The sequence below is a fragment of the Coturnix japonica genome, chromosome 2 (genome assembly GCF_001577835.2).
Source record: "Coturnix japonica isolate 7356 chromosome 2, Coturnix japonica 2.1, whole genome shotgun sequence".
In the NCBI taxonomy this organism is placed as follows: domain Eukaryota; kingdom Metazoa; phylum Chordata; class Aves; order Galliformes; family Phasianidae; genus Coturnix; species Coturnix japonica.
The window spans coordinates 15,122,840-15,141,725 of record NC_029517.1 but is presented as its reverse complement, the minus strand read 5'-3'; the positions used below and the strand labels follow the sequence as shown (position 1 = coordinate 15,141,725).

General features: G+C 40.7%; 1 protein-coding gene across 7 annotated transcripts; it reads left to right on the top strand.

Annotated features, from left to right (window-relative positions):
• Positions 1 to 13: 13 nt before the first annotated feature.
• On the top strand, positions 14 to 5,881 carry THNSL1 (threonine synthase like 1). Of its 7 annotated transcripts, XM_015853264.2 has the most exons (3): positions 14 to 272; positions 2,537 to 2,637; positions 3,128 to 5,881. In XM_015853264.2, exon 3 carries the CDS (start codon positions 3,174 to 3,176, stop codon positions 5,376 to 5,378), a length of 2,205 nt encoding a protein of 734 aa, XP_015708750.1. In that variant the 5' UTR covers positions 14 to 272; positions 2,537 to 2,637; positions 3,128 to 3,173; the 3' UTR covers positions 5,379 to 5,881. The 7 variants fall into 7 exon arrangements, with proteins under 7 accessions (XP_015708750.1, XP_015708752.1, XP_015708747.1 ...); XM_015853266.2 differs by lacking the exon at positions 2,537 to 2,637; XM_015853261.2 differs by lacking the exon at positions 2,537 to 2,637 and having other exon boundaries at positions 3,125 to 5,881.
• The last annotated feature ends 13,005 nt before the right edge of the window (positions 5,882 to 18,886 follow it).

Below are 18,886 nucleotides of genomic sequence, written 5' to 3'. Positions count from 1 at the left end.
CCCTACGTGGTACGCGGTGACGGCTGTGCTGAGATCCGAGCCGACGTTGGGTCGGGGTTTCCTTTGTTGTGTTTGTTCTGTTTTACAGATCTTACGGAAATGAGCTCGACCTCTTCCCTGCAGATGAGCGAGGCTCCTAAAGAGCTTTGAGTGCCCGCTGATGTTCTGGATTAGCACATGGGAGGTCCCGTGGCAGCTCAGATCTGTCCCCTGTACATCCCAGCTTCCTTCACTGTACGGTTCTGGCAGTGCTGCAGCTGCTCGTAGAGCTTGTAAGTGATCCGTTCCCCTGCACCAGTTGTGATTGCTGTGGTTGCTCATCTGCTGCTGTGACCGGGCTCTTTCACTTGGTGACTGGGAGGCTTCCTCACCTTCCTTTAATGCTTGTGTGGAAACGAGGTGCAGACAGATTTCACATGGGTGCCTGCTTTGTCAAGTACCATCTCACATTCTGGGCTGTGGGGTGATCATGGGAAGGTTGAAGTTGGCTTACTTTAAGATTTATTTTATTCCCTTCACAAAAGTTCTGAGGAAAGGCAAAGGGGAGGTTTTTCTTGTGTATTGGAAGCTCTGAAGTCTGATGATTATTTGTCTTGACTTACCTTGAGTTCTCCAACAGCTACAAACCACCGCTGGCTTGTTTGGTCTCTGGATTTTAACCACGCTTTGTGTCTACGCTGGTATCTGCAGCCAGTTTTCTCTATAACTCCCATCATCATTAATGGTTGCTAAGATTGTGTACATCTGCAAGTGATACATAGAGGCCTTTGGCCCTCCAAGTGGAGGGTTGACTTCTATTGTCAGAACTTGATTTCATTGGAGGTAAAGGCATAAGCTCTGCTTCAGTACAACACCCTCTCACCCCCAAAGCCTTTTGGCACAGGTAGCTGTAGCTAAAGGTGGTTGGTTTGGTGCTCTCACTAGACTGGTAAACTCTGCTAGACATGAAATCTAATTCACACTGTTTTCACAGTAAACTTTTGACACTGGAATAAAAATGATTTTAAAAGAGCAGTTCAGTAATTGCAAGCTTCTTTTTACCATATATACATCATATTGGTGCAAGGTTGGGTGAAGTTGCAACTGAGCAGCTGAATAAAATAACATGCGCATTCTTGCATCGGATTTACTGACTTGATTTCAAGCAATCTCACAGACTACTTGTAACGTTATGCAAATATGGCAAGTATGTAATCAGAGAAGTCTGTATCTAGTTCCTTCCTTGCCTACAGCACTAATTTTTGGGGCTTTTGTGTTCCCGTGTCCTAGATTCATAAAGCAGTCCAGATGTTCCATCCTGCAGCTGTATAGTGTACTAAGTGACTACGCCTTAAAACGCTTCTGTGGTACAACTAGAGGTGTAGACAGGACACTTTGCTTGGCATGATTTATATGCCCTTTGTTCCTAAACAAGGTTTGAAGTTATGCTCAATAAAATCACTAAAATATTGTCTCAATTACTTTAATTTTTACTTATTTTTTTAATATCTTGAACATACTCATGTTTGCTTAAGTATCACTTTCTGGCCCTGTTAGCTTTGCATGTGTATATTCACTTCAGTGCATTACCATTACAGAACAGCTTTATAATGGCACTGAATATTACAAATACTCTTCACAGATATATTTTTTTTCCTTTTAAATAGCTGTTACAAAAAACTTTGTTGCACCCACACATTCTCTTATACTTTACAAGGATTAGAAAAAACTGTGCAGTGTGAAGTGCCCATCTTTACTCAGATTTATACCTTGTAGTTAAAGCGTGCTTATCATGTCACTGTACAGGCTGCAGACACTGAACCATGATGATATTTAGGGCACTTGTTTGCAAACTTATCTCTATGCAGAAGTAAGCAAAGGGAAAGATCTGAATAATTGGAAAGGCTTTGATTTCAAACACACAGAAATAGTTTGGTAAGGAAAGCAGGGCATGAAAGACAGCCAACAAAACCAACAAATACTGTTGCAGTGTGTTGCACCCACCCAGCTGTCCTGCATGCTGTAATAGCTAAAGTAAATCTTAAACAAATGCTGATTTTACATATATGTATGTATATATATTTTAATTTGAAGAGTTGGTGAGCGATCACATAGTTGAATTTTTGCATCTGAAGTTATATTAATTTCCTAAGGACAATTCTGTGTTGTTTTTCTTCAAGTGTTTTCAGACATGAGCAGTGAAGAAATAATAATAACGAAGTGTTTGCCTATCTAAAATGAAAAATGACTCTGTTGGGATTTTCTGTGCAAATTAGTGCTGATTTTCTCCCCTAGCTTTCCTCCTTTATTGAGATTCTGAGAGTCCTTTACGCCGTGGCCTTAAACATAACAAACAAATCATGGTTTGCAACTCCAGTTGTGTTGGCAGTAATTCCTCTATGCAAACAAGAAACACATTGAGGGCGTCCTGTTTAATCTGCGTTGAGAATGCTGTTTTCCTCCTGAATCTCGAATTTACTTTTGGGAGTGGACTGTTTCCATGATGTTGTCTTTCTCTTGCTTTACACAAACTACATCCAATACAATTCCATTGTAGGAGCTCTTCACAAATCGCTTGCTCGGTCATTCCATCAGAAGAGATCTGGGTGCAACTCTTCCATCCTTGCTGTTGCACAGTACTGTGAGTTTTTGTTGTGTGTAAGTGGGTATTGCATTTGGTTTTTTTTTAGGGAAAAAAAAAGAAGAAAAAAAAAAAGAAATTAAAGGTGTCTTGGAATTGGGGAACATACAGACTTCAACACTGTAATTACACAGAGGTAGTTTAGTTAACCTTCATTGTTTATGAATTTGTACTTTTAAGTAAGGCTATTAGGTTAAAATAATAATTGAATTTTAATTCTGATTAACAATATTATATGCAAAAAATAGTGTTAGGCCTGGGTATCTTTATTTAACCTGAGGGCAAGGACTGTTGGCAGTTGGGTTTGTTGGTGAAACTGAGCTGGATCTACGTAGTAGAGTGGAATGAGTGATCTTATCTTGAAAACTACGTACCTCTTATCACTGTCAAAGTCATAACTAGATTTGTGTTTTAATTGTTGTTGTTCTCAATTTTATATCCCTTAGGGTCTTTTTTAAAAGATGTTTATTGAAGAACTAATGGGTGTTTCTTTTCTTTTTGAAGCAGTTAAGTGGGCTGACAAGGTGGCTTGAAAATAAAACAGCGGAAGAAGATGTTCCACATTGTTCAGTATCGATCTCTGAGACTGGTAACCCAAACCAGACTTTCTAAAATGTGTTTAAAACTGATGTTTTCAAGGCTGGTAACATTTGAACGGATATCAAAGTCGTGGTTCTCGAGCCATTCTCTTATTGGAAATAAAAATATTATCCTGATGGGACCTCCGGGTGCTGGGAAAACAACAGTTGGGAGAATAGTAGGTCAGAAACTAAATTGCCCTGTCATAGATATAGATGATGATGTCCTTGAAACAACCTGGAATATGAGTGTGTCAGAAAAACTGCAGGATGTTGGTAATGAGCAATTTTTAGAGGAGGAAGGAAAAGCCCTTCTGAAGTTTTCAGCATCTGGAAGTGTCATTTCCCTTACTGGGTCCAATCCAATGCACACTGCTGGCATGCAGCATGTGAAAAGAAATGGAATAGTTGTGTATCTTGATGTGCCCACCACGGTCATTATGAGCCGGCTGAAGTCAATAAAAGTGGATCGCATTGTGGGCCAGGGTCCTGCTGCTTCTCTCAAGGACATACTTCAGTTTAGGAAGCAGTTCTACAGGAGGTGGTATGATGTTCGTGTTCTTTGTGGGGGCAATATGGCACCAGAAGTTGTAGCAGAAAAGGTGCTTGATGCTGTGAAGAGATACCAAAACTCAGAAGTGGATACTTACGTTTCAACTAGGAGTACACAAAAAAACTCTCACAAGTATTTCAGTGATGTTGTTATTGAAGGCTTAGCCTCGGATGGAGGACTCTTTGTCCCAGAGAGAGGACTTCCAGAGTTGACTGCTGAAGAATGGCAAACGCTGGTAGAAGCAACTTATGCTGAAAGAGCCCAGGTGATACTCGAGAGATGCATACATCCTGCTGATATTCCTGCTTCTAAACTGAGAGAAATGATTGGAACCGCATACGGAGAAAACTTCACTTGTTCTAAAATTGCCCCAGTTAGGCATTTGACAGGCAATCAGTTTCTCCTTGAGTTATTTCACGGACCAACAGCTTCATTTAAAGATTTTGCATTACAGATGATGCCACATATATTTGCATACTGCATTCCCAGGAGCTGCAATTACTTGGTTCTGGTGGCTACTTCTGGTGACACGGGGAGCGCCGTCCTGGATGGCTTTAGTCGTCTCCATGACACTGACAAACAGAGAATTGCTGTGCTGAGTTTTTTTCCCGAGGATGGAGTAAGCCCAATTCAGAAATCACAGATGATTGGTTGTCAGAAAGAGAACGCCTGGTCAGTGGGTGTCAGATCCGATTTTGATTTTTGCCAGACCGCTATGAAGAAAATCTTTACCAACTCTGATTATACTGGCTATCTTACAGTAGAGTATGGCACTGCTTTAGCAGCAGCAAACTCCATAAACTGGGCACGACTGCTTCCTCAGGTAGTTTATCATGCCTCTGCATACCTCGACCTTGTTCATCAAGGTATTATTGCATTTGGAGACCCTGTAGATATTTGCATTCCTACAGGGAACTTTGGCAACATATTAGCTGCCTTGTATGCTAAAATGATGGGAATCCCTATTAGAAAATGCATTTGTGCTTCCAACGAAAACAATGTTTTGACAGACTTTATAAGAACAGGTCTTTATGATTTGAGGGGAAGAAAATTAGTTCCAACTTTTTCACCAGCGGTAGATATTTTGAAGTCCTCCAATCTTGAGCGATACTTGCACCTGATTGCTGATGGTGATGGACAGCTGGTGACACAGTTATATAACCAGCTGGAAAATCAGGGCCACTTTCAGCTGCGGGAAGACTTACTTGAAAAGCTTCAGCAGGATTTGGTGGCTGGGTGGTGCTCTGAGGAGGACTGCCTTGCTGTCATTCACTCTGTCTACAGCACTACAGGATATATTCTGGATACACACACAGCTGTTGCTAAAGTAGTCGCCGATCGATTACAAGATAGAACTTGTCCAATTATTATTTCATCTACAGCTCATTATTCTAAGTTTGCACCTGCTATCTTGAGGGCCTTGAGGATTACAGAAATAAAACAAAACCCATTAAGTCAGCTTCACTTGCTGAGTTCTTACAGCCCTCTGCCTCCTGTCCACTGGGGCCTATTAGAGACACTGAAAAAGAATGAGAATGAGGGTCACCGGGTCTGCGCTGCTGATCTAAGTATGTTGATGTCTTGTATAGAAACCTTAATTCAAAATCATTTTATGAAAGTTCTCTGAGCAACCGGTCAGATGTGTACTGTGTCATTAGTACCTTAACAAACTGCATGTTTTAATAAAATCATGATTTATCTCGCCTGTGTCCAGTTCACGGCATAACACCTGCAGTTGTATACTCAATTGTCAGGTTTTCAGCAGTATTAAGTAATGCATTTCTAGTAGCACTGAATGGTTCTGAATGGATAGACTGGAAACATGGAGTATGCTTACGGGCCATGTATCTTAGGACATTACCAGTGCAGGCTTTCCTTGACAGAGCGTTCTCCTTCACAAGCTGAAGCATTCTTCTCTGGAGGAGGGAGGTAATGAAGGCTGACCTTGCTGAAGCTAATGGCTCTAGTTTTGTTGCAAGAATGATGTCATCACCTGACCAGGGGGTGATTAGTTAAAGTTTAACTCACTTCACTTACAACACCAAAACACAGTAAAATAGAGATGATGCTCAAATATTACTAGTGAAGTGTTATTTCTCTATAAAGATTAAAGCATATGTATTCTGTTAATCCTTGAGCAGTGCAATTTTGTGGTATGCTACTTTCTTGTATGATGTTCTGTTTATATTTTGTGAGGCCAATGTTTATGCAAAACATCAGGTTGTTTTGTTTTTCAGACATCTTTTTTTCCTTCCTGATATTTTTCTGTGTAAGGTGGAATCCTTTCTTTAATACTTAAAACTTTTGAGATACAGTTCATCTTCCAGTGTGCCAGTTGTCTTTCCTAGATCTTTCCTAGTTTAACTTTTCAGTGTTAGAATACTTCTTTAATGCTATTGACTGGTATTAGCATCAGTCTTCTTAGATAAGATCCAAACTTAAGAATTTATTTACATTTATTTATTGTATGCCTTTTTTTTCCCCATAGAGTTGATGTAGCTTTCTTATTCTAATTCCTTCTGTTGTCATATTTTTTTTTCTTTAGATTAATGTTCTCAGCATTCCATTCTATTCATGCTTTGCATGAATCACAACAAGGAAGTGTCTCAGAGGTCTTGATATCTCACCAAGTGAAGTGAAGGATGAATTTCAGTGCCTGGCAAGTGCAGTAGCATCAGAAGTATTTGTTGTGCAGCCTGAAGTAGGTCCATGCTAGCAGTCTGTCTTTTTAAATTATAAAATATAGAGCATATTGCCTGAGGAAACTGTGTGGTTGTGGGCAATCTTACTCTGCTAATTGTAGACTATATTAGGAAATAAATCTACATTTCATGCTATGCAAAATACTAAGATTGGCAAAGTTGTGAATGGCAGCCAGTTACAGGTAAGAAGCTGGGAATAGTCAGATGGCAGGCTATGGGAAATGGGAGTCAGCCATGGGAGGCTGTGGTTCTCACCAAGATTCAGAAAGGTTTTGGAAAGAGAGGTGGCAATTGGTGATATTTTTGCCTCTTCAAGAAGCAGCATCTCGTATATGTCAGGACTTGGTCTCTTGCCAAAATATAGAGACAAAACAATGCTGGTAGAATCATTCCTTCCCTTCTGTTGTGTCTGCTTGTACTTTCTACCTCATTAGAGGTGCAGAAAAAGCTATTCAGCAAACCACTTGAAATAATTCTCCGTTTATGTAGTGCTCCATTGTAAACTGAAAGAGCTAAGGTGATGTGCATTTGCCACGGTGAAAATGTTGTATAATAAAGTGATATGTAGCTGATAAAGGTGTGAGTGACAAAACAACTTTCTGGGTGCTGCTGTTTTTAGATGCCTTTCCAAGATCTGTCAGGTTACTTTTTTTGTTCAGACATCATTTGTTATTTCTGCAGTAACTTCAGAAAATCTTTTTCTAACATGAAAATGACCATACAGTATATAATTAAAAAATGTTGGGTAAGTGTAATTTTCCATTACTGTGATGGGAATGGATTTCAATGTAAAGACTTGGGGAAATTCTGTATTACTTGGCTCCATGAAGCTTAATGCTGTGTTATCATGAGGCAGTTTGTCACACACAGTTGCAGTGTGTTCTTGAAGTTCTTCCTAAAAGCAGCTTGTTTTCATAGGAAGTATCTGAAAGAGAAAAGCTGAAGTTCTAAACAAAATGAGACTAGAAGCCTCTGACCCATCTGAAGTTAACTGATTATTAGACAGTGAGAACAAAACAATGTGTCTAACTAGTTCTATTTTAGCATGACTCAAACAATCAATATTTCAAAGTTCATGGCTGTAGCTCAAGCTTGGTTTGAAGGGGAAAGCATTAGTAAAATTCCTTTTTACAGTGTTACATGAACTCTGTAAAACCTCAGCTGTACTAAAGAGCTTCTAATGTGAAGCTGAAATACATAAAGGTGGTGATTAAAGAGCGTGTGAAATATTAGTACATTTCTGAAAATGTCTTAACAATACAGTACTAGCTCTATTACAATGGCTAGGAAACGTAATAACTGAACTTTGTCATACATGAAATGAACCAACTGTGTGCCACATCTACTTCTGTGTTCTAGGAATGGGTACCATAAGACCCTGCAGTAGAGTCATGATCCCACATCTGTGTGGTGTTTGTACCTGGGAGCTGACACTGTTGTGGATGCTGCAGCACACAGTCCTCTGTCACACTTTGATGTACTGGGCCTTCCACTGTGCTCACTGCAGAGTAGCTGAGAGGGCAGAGGACAGTGTGGGAAACAATTCTTACCTTTGCCCAGCCCAGCTTCTCTGAATGTCTTTCAGCAAAATACTGCAGTTCAACAAACACTGTGCCTCTGTGATTGCACTTTTTTCCCTTGCTGCCAGTTTCATGAAAGATTCAAAGGGCATTAACCATTGAGTGAGCACAACTGCTGGTTTTTGCCTTCTTAGGACATGGCATGACAACATCCCGTGTGCATAAAGTGTACTATTAACTTCGTTAAGAAAAAATAATGCACTAATGGTGCGCAGAAGCATGTGTGCATTCTGATGGTCAGTAGGATTCTCAAAGCTGTTTGGGATTAGTGTATGCATTTGCTCCTATTTGCTTAAAGATAAGATGTTGCAGTCTAAACAAATATAAGCCGGGTTTATGGAGAGTGGTTGAGATGTGTATATATGCATACTCACAACTTTGTAATAGCATAGCTTTATTTAAGCTACTAGTTTCTGTCGTTTAGCTTTTCTGAACACTAATACTACATGTAAAATCTGAAAGGTAGATGTAACAAGGAACAGTCTGTAGTGCCGATGTTTTTACTTCTTGAAAGTAAAAGCATTTATTGTAGCAACGCATCTATTCTTATAGCCCCTTAGTACATTCGTCAATCCCTGACTGGTCTGAGATACAATCTTTATATTATATAAATAATATATAAATCAATATATTTACAATATAAACTGACTGGGGGGCTCAAGCAACACGCCACATCAGCAATCTCCTTAATGATCTCTTCTCCATTGTTCTATTTCTTGATCAACTCCTGAAAACTTGTTTACTACTTCTTCAAGGTCATACTGACCTTGTTCTAAGCATAGCTCCATATTCAATCAAGCATATGCATATAAGGGCAATAGGGAGAACTATCCCATACAACCGGGTCCCCACAATCACCTACTGCAACAGAAAAGGTTTCTCTAGGCTGCAAGTACTGCATGAATTTCTGAAAAGATGGGGTTTGATAGAGGACTAACTCGAGGAAACCGGATCCATGTTAAGCAAGAGGTCAATCTCAGTGATCACAACAGTCCTTCTGAGCTGTCCCAGGAGTGGCCTACAAGGCAGCAGCAGCATGACTGATGTTTCATGGAGGCCTGGCTGAGTGTTAGAGGTTGCAAACTCATTTCGTATCTCTGTTAGTGTTATCGGTATGCAGAACAAACTGTGCTATAAATGGGCTTCTGGATATGTTTAGCCTTGTGCTATCTGTCACTAGAGGATTGCAAATGGTCTACTAATGCACATCCTGACTTGACTTATGGCTATTAGGATATGGCTCATTAGTTTTAAATTTCATTATACGATGCGTGTTGTGATGATTTGTGCAATACATACTTTTATTATGAAAATTACGTGAGTATAGCTAGCAGGGAATTGTCTACAAAAATGTCAGCTGTATTGAATGTGGCTATTGATTATTCGTTTTTATAAGCTTTTCTGAGTCACAGATCTCTTAGGGATTATTAGATGCTTTTGGACCCCTTCTTTCTATTCTTGTTTACTTGTCATTTCTCTGTGCTTTTGTGAGCAATTTGTGATCCAACAGCCATTTTCAATTCATGTCCAGCTCACAGTAAGATCTGTATAGAACAAATTGGAATGTGCAGTGTTTCAATTTGGTAGTTCTACTTAGCCTTCTGTATATCAACCGAGGAGATTCCATGAAGCTTAGAGAAGGTAGAATCTTCAAAGGGTTCTTATTCAGAAGCGTTTTGAGAAAAATGCTTGAATTTTCTTACATTTCAAACTAATTTACTAAATTTCATCTGAATAGACAAGGCATGGAGTGGATGTTTTGCTAAGCACATGTAGCAACCTAGTTCTGTTTAAAGTGTTTAAAATGCTAATAAATGCATACTGTCTCCTAATGACGTGACTGTTCTCAGCATAATTAATTAGCATTGTATACAGATGGGGAAGGAAAATCCATATTCACAGGCATTTTCATTCGTAATGGTTAGTAATAGGTGAATAAATAGTTAATAGACTGTACAGTTTGAAAGGTCGTGGAGGAATAGCTCATTTCTGCGTCAATGGTGTTTTGCAATGAAAATGTGTTGATGTTTACCTGGAGTCGTTATATACAGCTTTTAACCACGAGATGGCATTCCTAACAGGAGTTTGCAGAAGGGCACTGAATGAAAGGCTGTCAGAAGTGTTTGTAATGTCATAAGAACCTTTTACGATCTCAGGTTTAGGAAACCTTATTAATAGAACCTTGACTAGAATTCATTTAAGTAGGAAACTTCCATGTTCACTGATGCATGGAATCCACAGGAATACATGATGGTTCTTGTCAGAGAAACACTGCATTAATTCATAGCTTCTCATATTGTAAATCTTAATCAATTTTGCCTTAATACAAACAAATGGTATTTCTTTCATTCAAGAACACTAATAATACCATCGTCTTCTATGCAGTACTCACTCGCTCATGTTTTAGTCTGTCATGTACAATATGGAGTTTGTAGTGAGTTTTGGGATAAGGAAGAGCAGATTACAGTATTCATGGGAAAAACGAATAGTATAAACAGTTTGTCTCATAGCTTAATATTGAAATGACCAAGCAGCATCTTTTCAAACATCTGTCATTCAGGCTGATAAAGAGACCACACAACCCTGCTTTCTTTCAGGCCTCATATCTTTTTCAGTTTCTGGTTATCTTTGCATGCTAAAAGCAATCATTCTGTTATTCCTTTTCCTTAAATGCAAGCATAAAAGGAGCAGAATGCAAACTCCTGAACCAATGCAAATGGACTGGGTTTCACAAAGCATAGGGACATGCTTGTTACACCGCTTAATGCTTCTTGTTCTACAGTTTAAGTCCTTGTTTTACCGTGGTTAATTTTTGCTGACTGCCAGGTCGGACCTGAGCTGAGTACTGATTTCTGTTTCTGTTCTACCTAGACCCCTGGATGGTTTGGTTTGCTAAAAGGACATTACAGTGAGTTCATGCTTAAACTGGAGTCCAATGCAACATGGGGAATTTTTCTCAAGTCTATTATTTCAAGACAACAGAAATGGCTATAATAGAATAAACTTATTCATCTTGGTAGAGAAACTTTTGTGGCCTTAGAATATCTTTTCTAATGCTTGTGTACATTTTCTGCTGATCCTTTTGCTCTCTGTGCTACCCCTGCTGATGTCTCAGCCCTTCTGGTTTGAGTTCTGATCATTTAATGCTGCTGAGAGGACAGAGCAGTGGCTGCTGTGCTGCTGACACTGACGACAGACTTTGCAGAGTGAGCAGGTACTGCTTTGACATTCGGCAGCTGTTCCTCCTGAGCATGCTGTTACACCTCGATCATCTCTTCATGGTGGCCATACAAAACAGAATATGGAATAATGTTCACCAAAGGCAATGGTCAGCCAGAAAAAAAATCCCTTTCAGAGTTGGCAGAGTGGTAGAACCTACCTGCTAGTAGGAGTATGAGGCATGCAGACTGCAGCAGCACACTGAGTGAGCTCATCGTGTCTGATGTTGGCTGCCAGTATCATTGGAAGGGATGAACTTTTCTTCTTGCTGGAAATTCTCAGCAAGTGTTGTGAAGTGAAAATGACTATTTCAAGGACGTGGAAAAGGCAATAGGAAGAAACTTATATATTGTAATTATGAAATCACTGTTAATGGGAAAGCAAATTATTTGTAATACTGATTTGTTGCCATTACCTTTCAAGCTAAATTACAGGCTGAATTTTCTTCTTGGTAATTTGGCATAGCACTGGGTAGATGTGGAGTGGGCTCCACTGAGAAGCAGCCTGTCCTGCAGAGAAAGTTGTAAAAGAGGAAAATCAAAAATAGTGAGGAAAGCAACATTCTCCGCTATCAGTGAGTGATGGAAGGGGCTTATCCTGAAGGCAGTCAGTGAGTGGAAATATTGGCGGCTTAGCATGTGGAATGGGTCAGCCGAACCAATGACACAGTGAGTTTGGAGTGATGGACACCACCAGTGGAAACTGGTGGTCTCAGCTATTGCTGATATTGCCTCTGTGGTATCTCCTGCAGTTCAGTCAGATGAATGTGTGCTCCACTTTGCAGAAATGAGGGGAAATAAATGCAAATGAGCTTGTCTTTTTGCCCAAAGATCTCTCCATTACACGACAGCCACTGTGAGTTCATGTGACCAAGACCTTTTGTGCAGCAGTGTCAGCCAGAGCGCCCATAATGCTGTCAAGTAATCGTGCTAATATTTCATGGAGGATCTGCAAATTGCTTTGCTAGTACAAAGCATGTCAGTGGCTAATTTGATGTGTTTTATTGTTTTTGAGAGGTTGATAATGAATGCTTGAATTGCATCTTATGCAACTGTTGTTGAATAAGCAATGCTTTGAATAAGTGTAAATTGGGAAAGGAAAACATGATATTGGGAATGGTAGCCACAAGCATTGTCACTTAGCATATGTAACAAGCATGCCTGGGGCACACAAGAACAGTAACCAGTAGAAGCTGTGTTTGTTCTTGCAAGTGATGTTATTGTTCTGAATGATTTATCATTTTTTACATCTTTTGATAAGAGATTTTGCTGGAATTAATACACTCCAAAAAAAGTGAGTTGCGCATCTCCCGGAGTTGACCAGGGTTGTGTACTGAGCAGAAGTTAAGTTTGTAAGGTTCTTCCCTTAGGTTTTTAAATAGGCAATGAACAAAGGGTCGTTATGCAATGTGGGGATGTGCTTTCACAAGGCGATAATCGGCTCTGTCATTCTCCAGTTTCCTCACTCACTCTCAGAAGTTTAGAAATATGTGGAGGTTTTGGCAAATTATCAGATACTGTAATATACTACTGTGTTTGTAAGTATTCCTACCACTGCATTTTATTTGTGATCAAAGCAGTGTGTTGAATTGTCTGAATTTACATTGGATGCTGAAAGGCAGCCCTCGTGTTCTTTTATAAAAAGCAGAAAGTTGTTATATTTTTCAGCTGTTCAAATTAACTTTCAAATCCGAACCTGTTTTCCTCGTGCCCCTTCATCATCGGTGGTAAAGCTCTAAATTTCTTTATTCATTTGTGTTGTGAAGGGAGATGGCTATAAGCACAAGTCTCTTCTCTCTCAAACGTATCTAAACAGAAAGCAGACACAATTATCTGCAGAATTGCTTTGCTAAAGGTGATGTGAACCTAATATGCAGCCAACCTCTTTTCCACAAGCAGAGCTGAACCAGACGATCTCAAGTGCCAAGTGACCTTCCCAGCACTGTGCAGATCCACCAGGAAGGCTCAATGAAAACTACTTCAGAGGCTACTAACATCTCTAGTGCCCGGCATCGTAAATTGTTACTCATTTCCGCAAGGCACAGCTGACAGCTGACAGTGGGAAATGAAGAAATACAAACTACATTTCTTTTCTTAATTCCATCCAAAATGAAATTTGCCTTCTGCGAGCAGTTGGCTTGTTGTGCCAAGCTTAGAGTGGGTCTGCTTCCTCCCCTGGTGGTGATTGCTTCTGGATAAGTTTTTGGTCAGGTCACAAAAGTCACATCATTTGTGATGAGATGTTGTTCCCTGTTCTAATTGCCTGATCTGAATCATAGATCAAAATCTGTATAGATGGAATATCCTGAAAGTCGTGGTACAGCTGAATCTGACAAGTTATTGTGCCCTATGGCTACAGCATCCATGTGGAAAGGGCCAAGAATACAGAAATGAGCATCTATCTCTAACCCCCGCTGTCCCTTAACTCTCCCCTGATGAGCAGTCTCCTTAATTTGTTTTTTGATCAGTTTATGAAAGCAACTTAATTATCTGATGGCCTCCAATTGCCCAGAGACAATTTTGCCCAGTCCCACGTTCCTAATTTCCCTGCTGCAGACACTGCATCTCCTTTCCTTTTTTCCTTTTGTTGTATTTTTTTTCTTGTAATTTCCCCTGTTTTGACAGCTGCAGGAGATGTTGGTAGTGATGATGTGGTTTGTAGATCTGTTTTTACAGGATAAGGAGATAAATGTGGAGAAGAAATAAGGTACATAGCGGCAGTGTTTGGAATGACACTGAGACCACTTAGATGACTTTTTTGTTTGCAGGACAGATGTTTGTGTGACGCATTGAAACCTCTCGCCATTGCACATTATCATGAAGCCATTCAATTCAAAAATTCAAAATCAATCTTTGTAGAGTAAATTTAAGTCTCTATTACAATGCAAAATACGAGAATCATGTTGTATAAAATAAACACGTCTTGTAATAGGAATTCTGTGGTTGGTACAGGTAAGTTCCTTTGAGGATGCCTGTTTGGACTGCAAGTTGAGTTTTATTCCTCTCCTGTAACCAGGTGTCCTTTGGAATGTTCATACTGAAGTTCTGAGAACTGCATTGTTATTAACTCTACTTCTGGCCATCAAACAGTGGGGCTTCACAAATTGCCGTCAGTCCTAAATGTAACAATTTTCAGTGAAAAAGAAAACCAGAAGACATAGTTTCATTCTTGTAACTCGACCTAAGGGCAGAAGAAGCGTATATATATGTAGAAACATGCTGGTAATTGATAAGCTGAATGACACAAAAGAGAAGAGCTATTTTTAAATCAGACTTCAACATATAGAAGGCGAAAAGGGAAAGAAAGCAGCAAAAATTAGATCTGGTGAATAGTCAGAAGCTGGACATGATGTGGCTGATGATGAGTAAAAGCCTAAGACTGGAATTGTGACCTCTTACAATTGATGTAGACAGGCCCATGACTCTAACACAGGCCACTTCCAGCCTAAAGAAGTGGAGCTGTGTAAATTCCTGCTGTGACTAAGCCAGGCACCAGGGAAACAGCAGCTCTTGTTTTGTTTTTTTTTTTTGTTATTTTTTCCTCTTCCCTTCCTTTCCTATTTGGCAATAATTCTGAGGTAGAGGAAGAAAAATGCATTGAAAAAATTTCTGAACCTCAGAAATGGTGTTTAACGTGGGATGAGTGTTGTACTTTGTCAGTCTAATTATGCTTTAAGACCTTTTCCTGATGATGAAGGTTTCCAGGGTGCTCTGTTCAGTTTTGCGAGACAGAGAATGTGAGTAAATCTTGTACATATGCACAATATATGTAGCATGTCTGCATGTAGAGGACATACATTTCAGCTTAATCCATACAGAGAAGATAAGTGCATCCTTGCAGTACCGGGCAGTCTGCAGGCTCAGGTGGGGTAGGGCACTAGGCCTCGGGTGTCAGGGCTTGAAACAGCAGCTACAGAAGTGATAGGAGCATTGGTCCAGCTCTTCCTGTGCCTCAGTCAGGTGCACCTTCCCCAATTTCCTGCTATCTCAGTCACCCCACCACAGCAGCATCTCACAGCCCCTGAGGTCTGCTAGGATGACACCCTGGGGCCAATACCTGAGCTTGGTAGAGCCCTGCAACTGGGCTTGGTGCTGCCCTGCTGCAAAATGAGAGTGCAGATGCAGCTCTGGTTGCTTACTTGATGGCGTCCTGTGTGAGGAGTGGCTATTGCCTATTGGCTTTTATGTAGCTTGACAGACATGTCGTTGCTCAGATTAGACAAACCGTGAGGATTTGTGCTGACTTACATGAGTGTTTTTGCAAGACTGAGATAGAATGTGCAGGCTGCAACACTACTACGGAGCATCAGAAAACACCTCGTGCTTTTTTTCTCTCCCTCTCCCTTTTCCACATTCTTCTGTGCTGTTCCTCGCCTCATCTACTCCCTCCTGAACCTTCTGAGCTCAGCTTCTCCAACCAACCTTGCACCAACTTTGCATCCTCATACCTACTTTCTCTGCTCTGCTTTCATTTACCCAACAAAATACATCAAATCCTATAACCACAGGGTGCACTCAACTGTGTCCCCACAATCCTAATCCTGCTGCCCTGTACTCTGCTTGCTTCGGGTCTGAGGGGGTAAGCAAAATTCCCAGTGCTGATGTGAGGATGCAGAGGTGGGCCATTGCTAAGGGTAAGAAGCCCTTCTGTGTTGTGGCTTATGCAAATACTCCCATGAAAATAGCTGTTTTGTGATACTTGGATCACCCAGGCTGCTGGGCCTTGCATGGCAGCTGTATGCAGGAATACCATGCTTCACATACAGCATTCTCAGCTGCCTTTGTGTTCTCTGATTAAAGGAAGCATCTCATTTCAGGAGTGTTGTGACTGGGTCTGGGCATGGAGGAGACATATGTGGTTCCTCTGGCCCAGCCCAAGATGCTGTCTGTCCCCATCTCCACCTGCCTGTATTGGCAAGTTGGCTCCCACCAGCACTTTGCCTCTCGCCACCAGCCTCTGATTGCTGCTTCACTTACCTGGTGGATCAACCAAGTGTGAGGATGCAGGAATAAAAAGGGATGCCTGGTTGATTTAAGCTGAACTGCAAGTAGAAACTGGTTCCATCCACTTTTAGAATTTGTTTTTGCTTTTAAATGAAGATGCAAAACCAAAATGTTTGGCAATTTCAGCTGCTCCTGAGACTGTTCTGAGAACCACATTCATAGCAGAGTTTTCTCTGCCTTTGCTTAGGGCATCCATTCTGACACGTACTGAAAGTTACATTTTATTCACCAGTTTCAATCAGACAAATCCTTATGTGTTCTTATTACGGGATATAATGACAGTGTGATTTGCAGCTATAACTTTGGATGCAGGAGCAGTGCTTGATACTTTCTATCTGTTATTTGAAAGAAAACCTTAATGATTGGAAAATACAAGCATTTGGGAAAATTATAGATGTGAATTTATAATTAATATGATTAGGAAATTCTTTCAATGTGTTCTTAACTAAAGGGAGGAATAAACAAGTGATGGGAAGTCAACTCTGAGGCAGGGGCAGAAGACAGGAAAGCAATTGCAGTGGTAGGAAGAAAGGTCATAACTCATTAATGTAGGGGAATTGTTTGAGGATATTAATGTTATGGTGTACAAGGGGAGTGCAATAGCTTTTTGGAGCACTTGGCAACTTTTCAGATCAGAGCACAATGTTCGTGATGCAGAGTAATGGAGTAAGTGGAAAGTTGGCTCGCTGGGCTGATAATTGGGTACAAAGCAGGAAACAAGAGGCAGCTGTAAAATGGAGATTTTCTTTTATCTGGGAAGAAATAAAGCAGTTGTGTCGGAAGGTTGTTTATTACAGAGATGTGACTTTAGCTTGGCCTATAAACTTGGTTCTTGAGTGATTTTCCCAATAATAGTCCATGAACACCAACTGCAAAGTGTTGGTGTGATGCAGCGGGGTGAGAGGGCTCCAAAACTTTTATGTGTGAACTGGATTTCGTCATACTTGGGATAATATGTCCCATTAACTGACCAGCCTGCTTGATTAATTCACTCTGGAGTCTGGAGAAGGGCAGCTTTGTAAAGAAGCCAGAGGTTTCCTAGTCACCTCTAGCTGTGGCTGCTGCTTCCCAGGCTCCTGAAAGCAAATCAGTCTGAGCCAGAGGGGTTGCTGTGCTGTGTACAGCAGCGTTTTATCTCTGATGTTTGGTAGGCAGAAAGGCAAAAGGCACATTTTGAAGAGACCTGCAGTAGTCTGGCAACTGGGAAATAAATGACCCTCTCCTGCAGCCTGCTCCATGACACCCTGCTGGCCTTAGCTGCCTTCTCTGAAGCTGGATTCACTAAATATTCAGCCGCATCTGGGCTCAGAGATCACATTATGTAGCCCAGGGAGAGCAGGTGGTCCTGTGCATCCCTGTTAGCATCTAGCCTCGTCCAAGAGATTGGCTTTTGGAGGAGGGGGGAGACAGGCAGGCATACATGCAATTCATCATCCTTGTTTCCAGCTGACTCTGAGGAGCAGCCACAGCTGCTGCCCTGCTTCAAGTGGGCTCTGAAATACGGGCGGGTTGAAGGATGTATGAGGTTTTCTTTCACGATAACAAAAATAGCTGCTTTGTTCTCATATCTGTAAAGTTAAGACAGTTCCCTACAAAAAGTGATAATTCCAGAGCAGTTTTTGCCTTGTAATTAATGTATAAATGAGGTGAGTATTTTTGGAAATGCCGGTTGATTTTATTATTGTGAAGGAGAAATTATTGCTCATTTTCTGTTTGCTGAGGTTTTTAATGCATCCTTTCCAACTGAAACACCTTGAGTCATCAGGCAGAGGGGAGATAAGTCATTTCTGTGAGACAAAACCAGTGGTCCCCAGTGGAGGACAGCTTCCAGAAACCTCTTGCCCTTGGTGGTAGTCTGAGTGCCTTTGTGCCAGAAGTTGTTGAGGTCCAGGACTTGGAGTAGTTATGCAAAGCAGATGTTCACAGCTTATACAAGAAGGTGTTAGAGGGCTGGGAAGATTGGAGGCGGTGCAGCTGTGAATGCACTTTCTGTGTTTGCCGTGTGCTTTTAAAGAAAACTAAAAAGATTCACTCCTAATTTACCAAGGCTTTCAGAAACATGAAGGTTCCAAGGCTGACTTTGGTCCAGGAGAAGCCACACATCATTCATTGTGGTTGTTGTGGCTGCAGAAATAGTGTGTCCCCTGAAAATATCACCTACACAGGAACTGGGGACCCTCACGGCTGCTGCAGCAATCACAGGGCTGATCCCTGTTCCCCAGCATGGCTCCATCCCATCCTGTTCTGTCCCATCTTGCCTGGGACTGGGGATTAATTATGTATTTATTTGTATATATAAATATTTATATATTTATTAACATTAAAATAATTATCTATGACATTCCTTCTTAATACTTTCATTGTTGTCTTGTTCGGGCTAAAAGCCAAATACCCCAGAAAGTGATTCCATATAAATTCGAACATTAAAATTGTACAGGAGAAGTACATGTTTCTTTTCAAAGCAATCAAATTCTCATTCACTCTTTTCATCTTTCTCATGCTTGCCACATGTAATGAAGCAGAAAGACAACAAGGAATGTGGTCACTTGGGATCCTTGACAAGTCTGTCACTGAAGCCACTGAAGTTTCCTATTAATATTACATGTGAAAACTTCAGTAAAGAAATGCTGC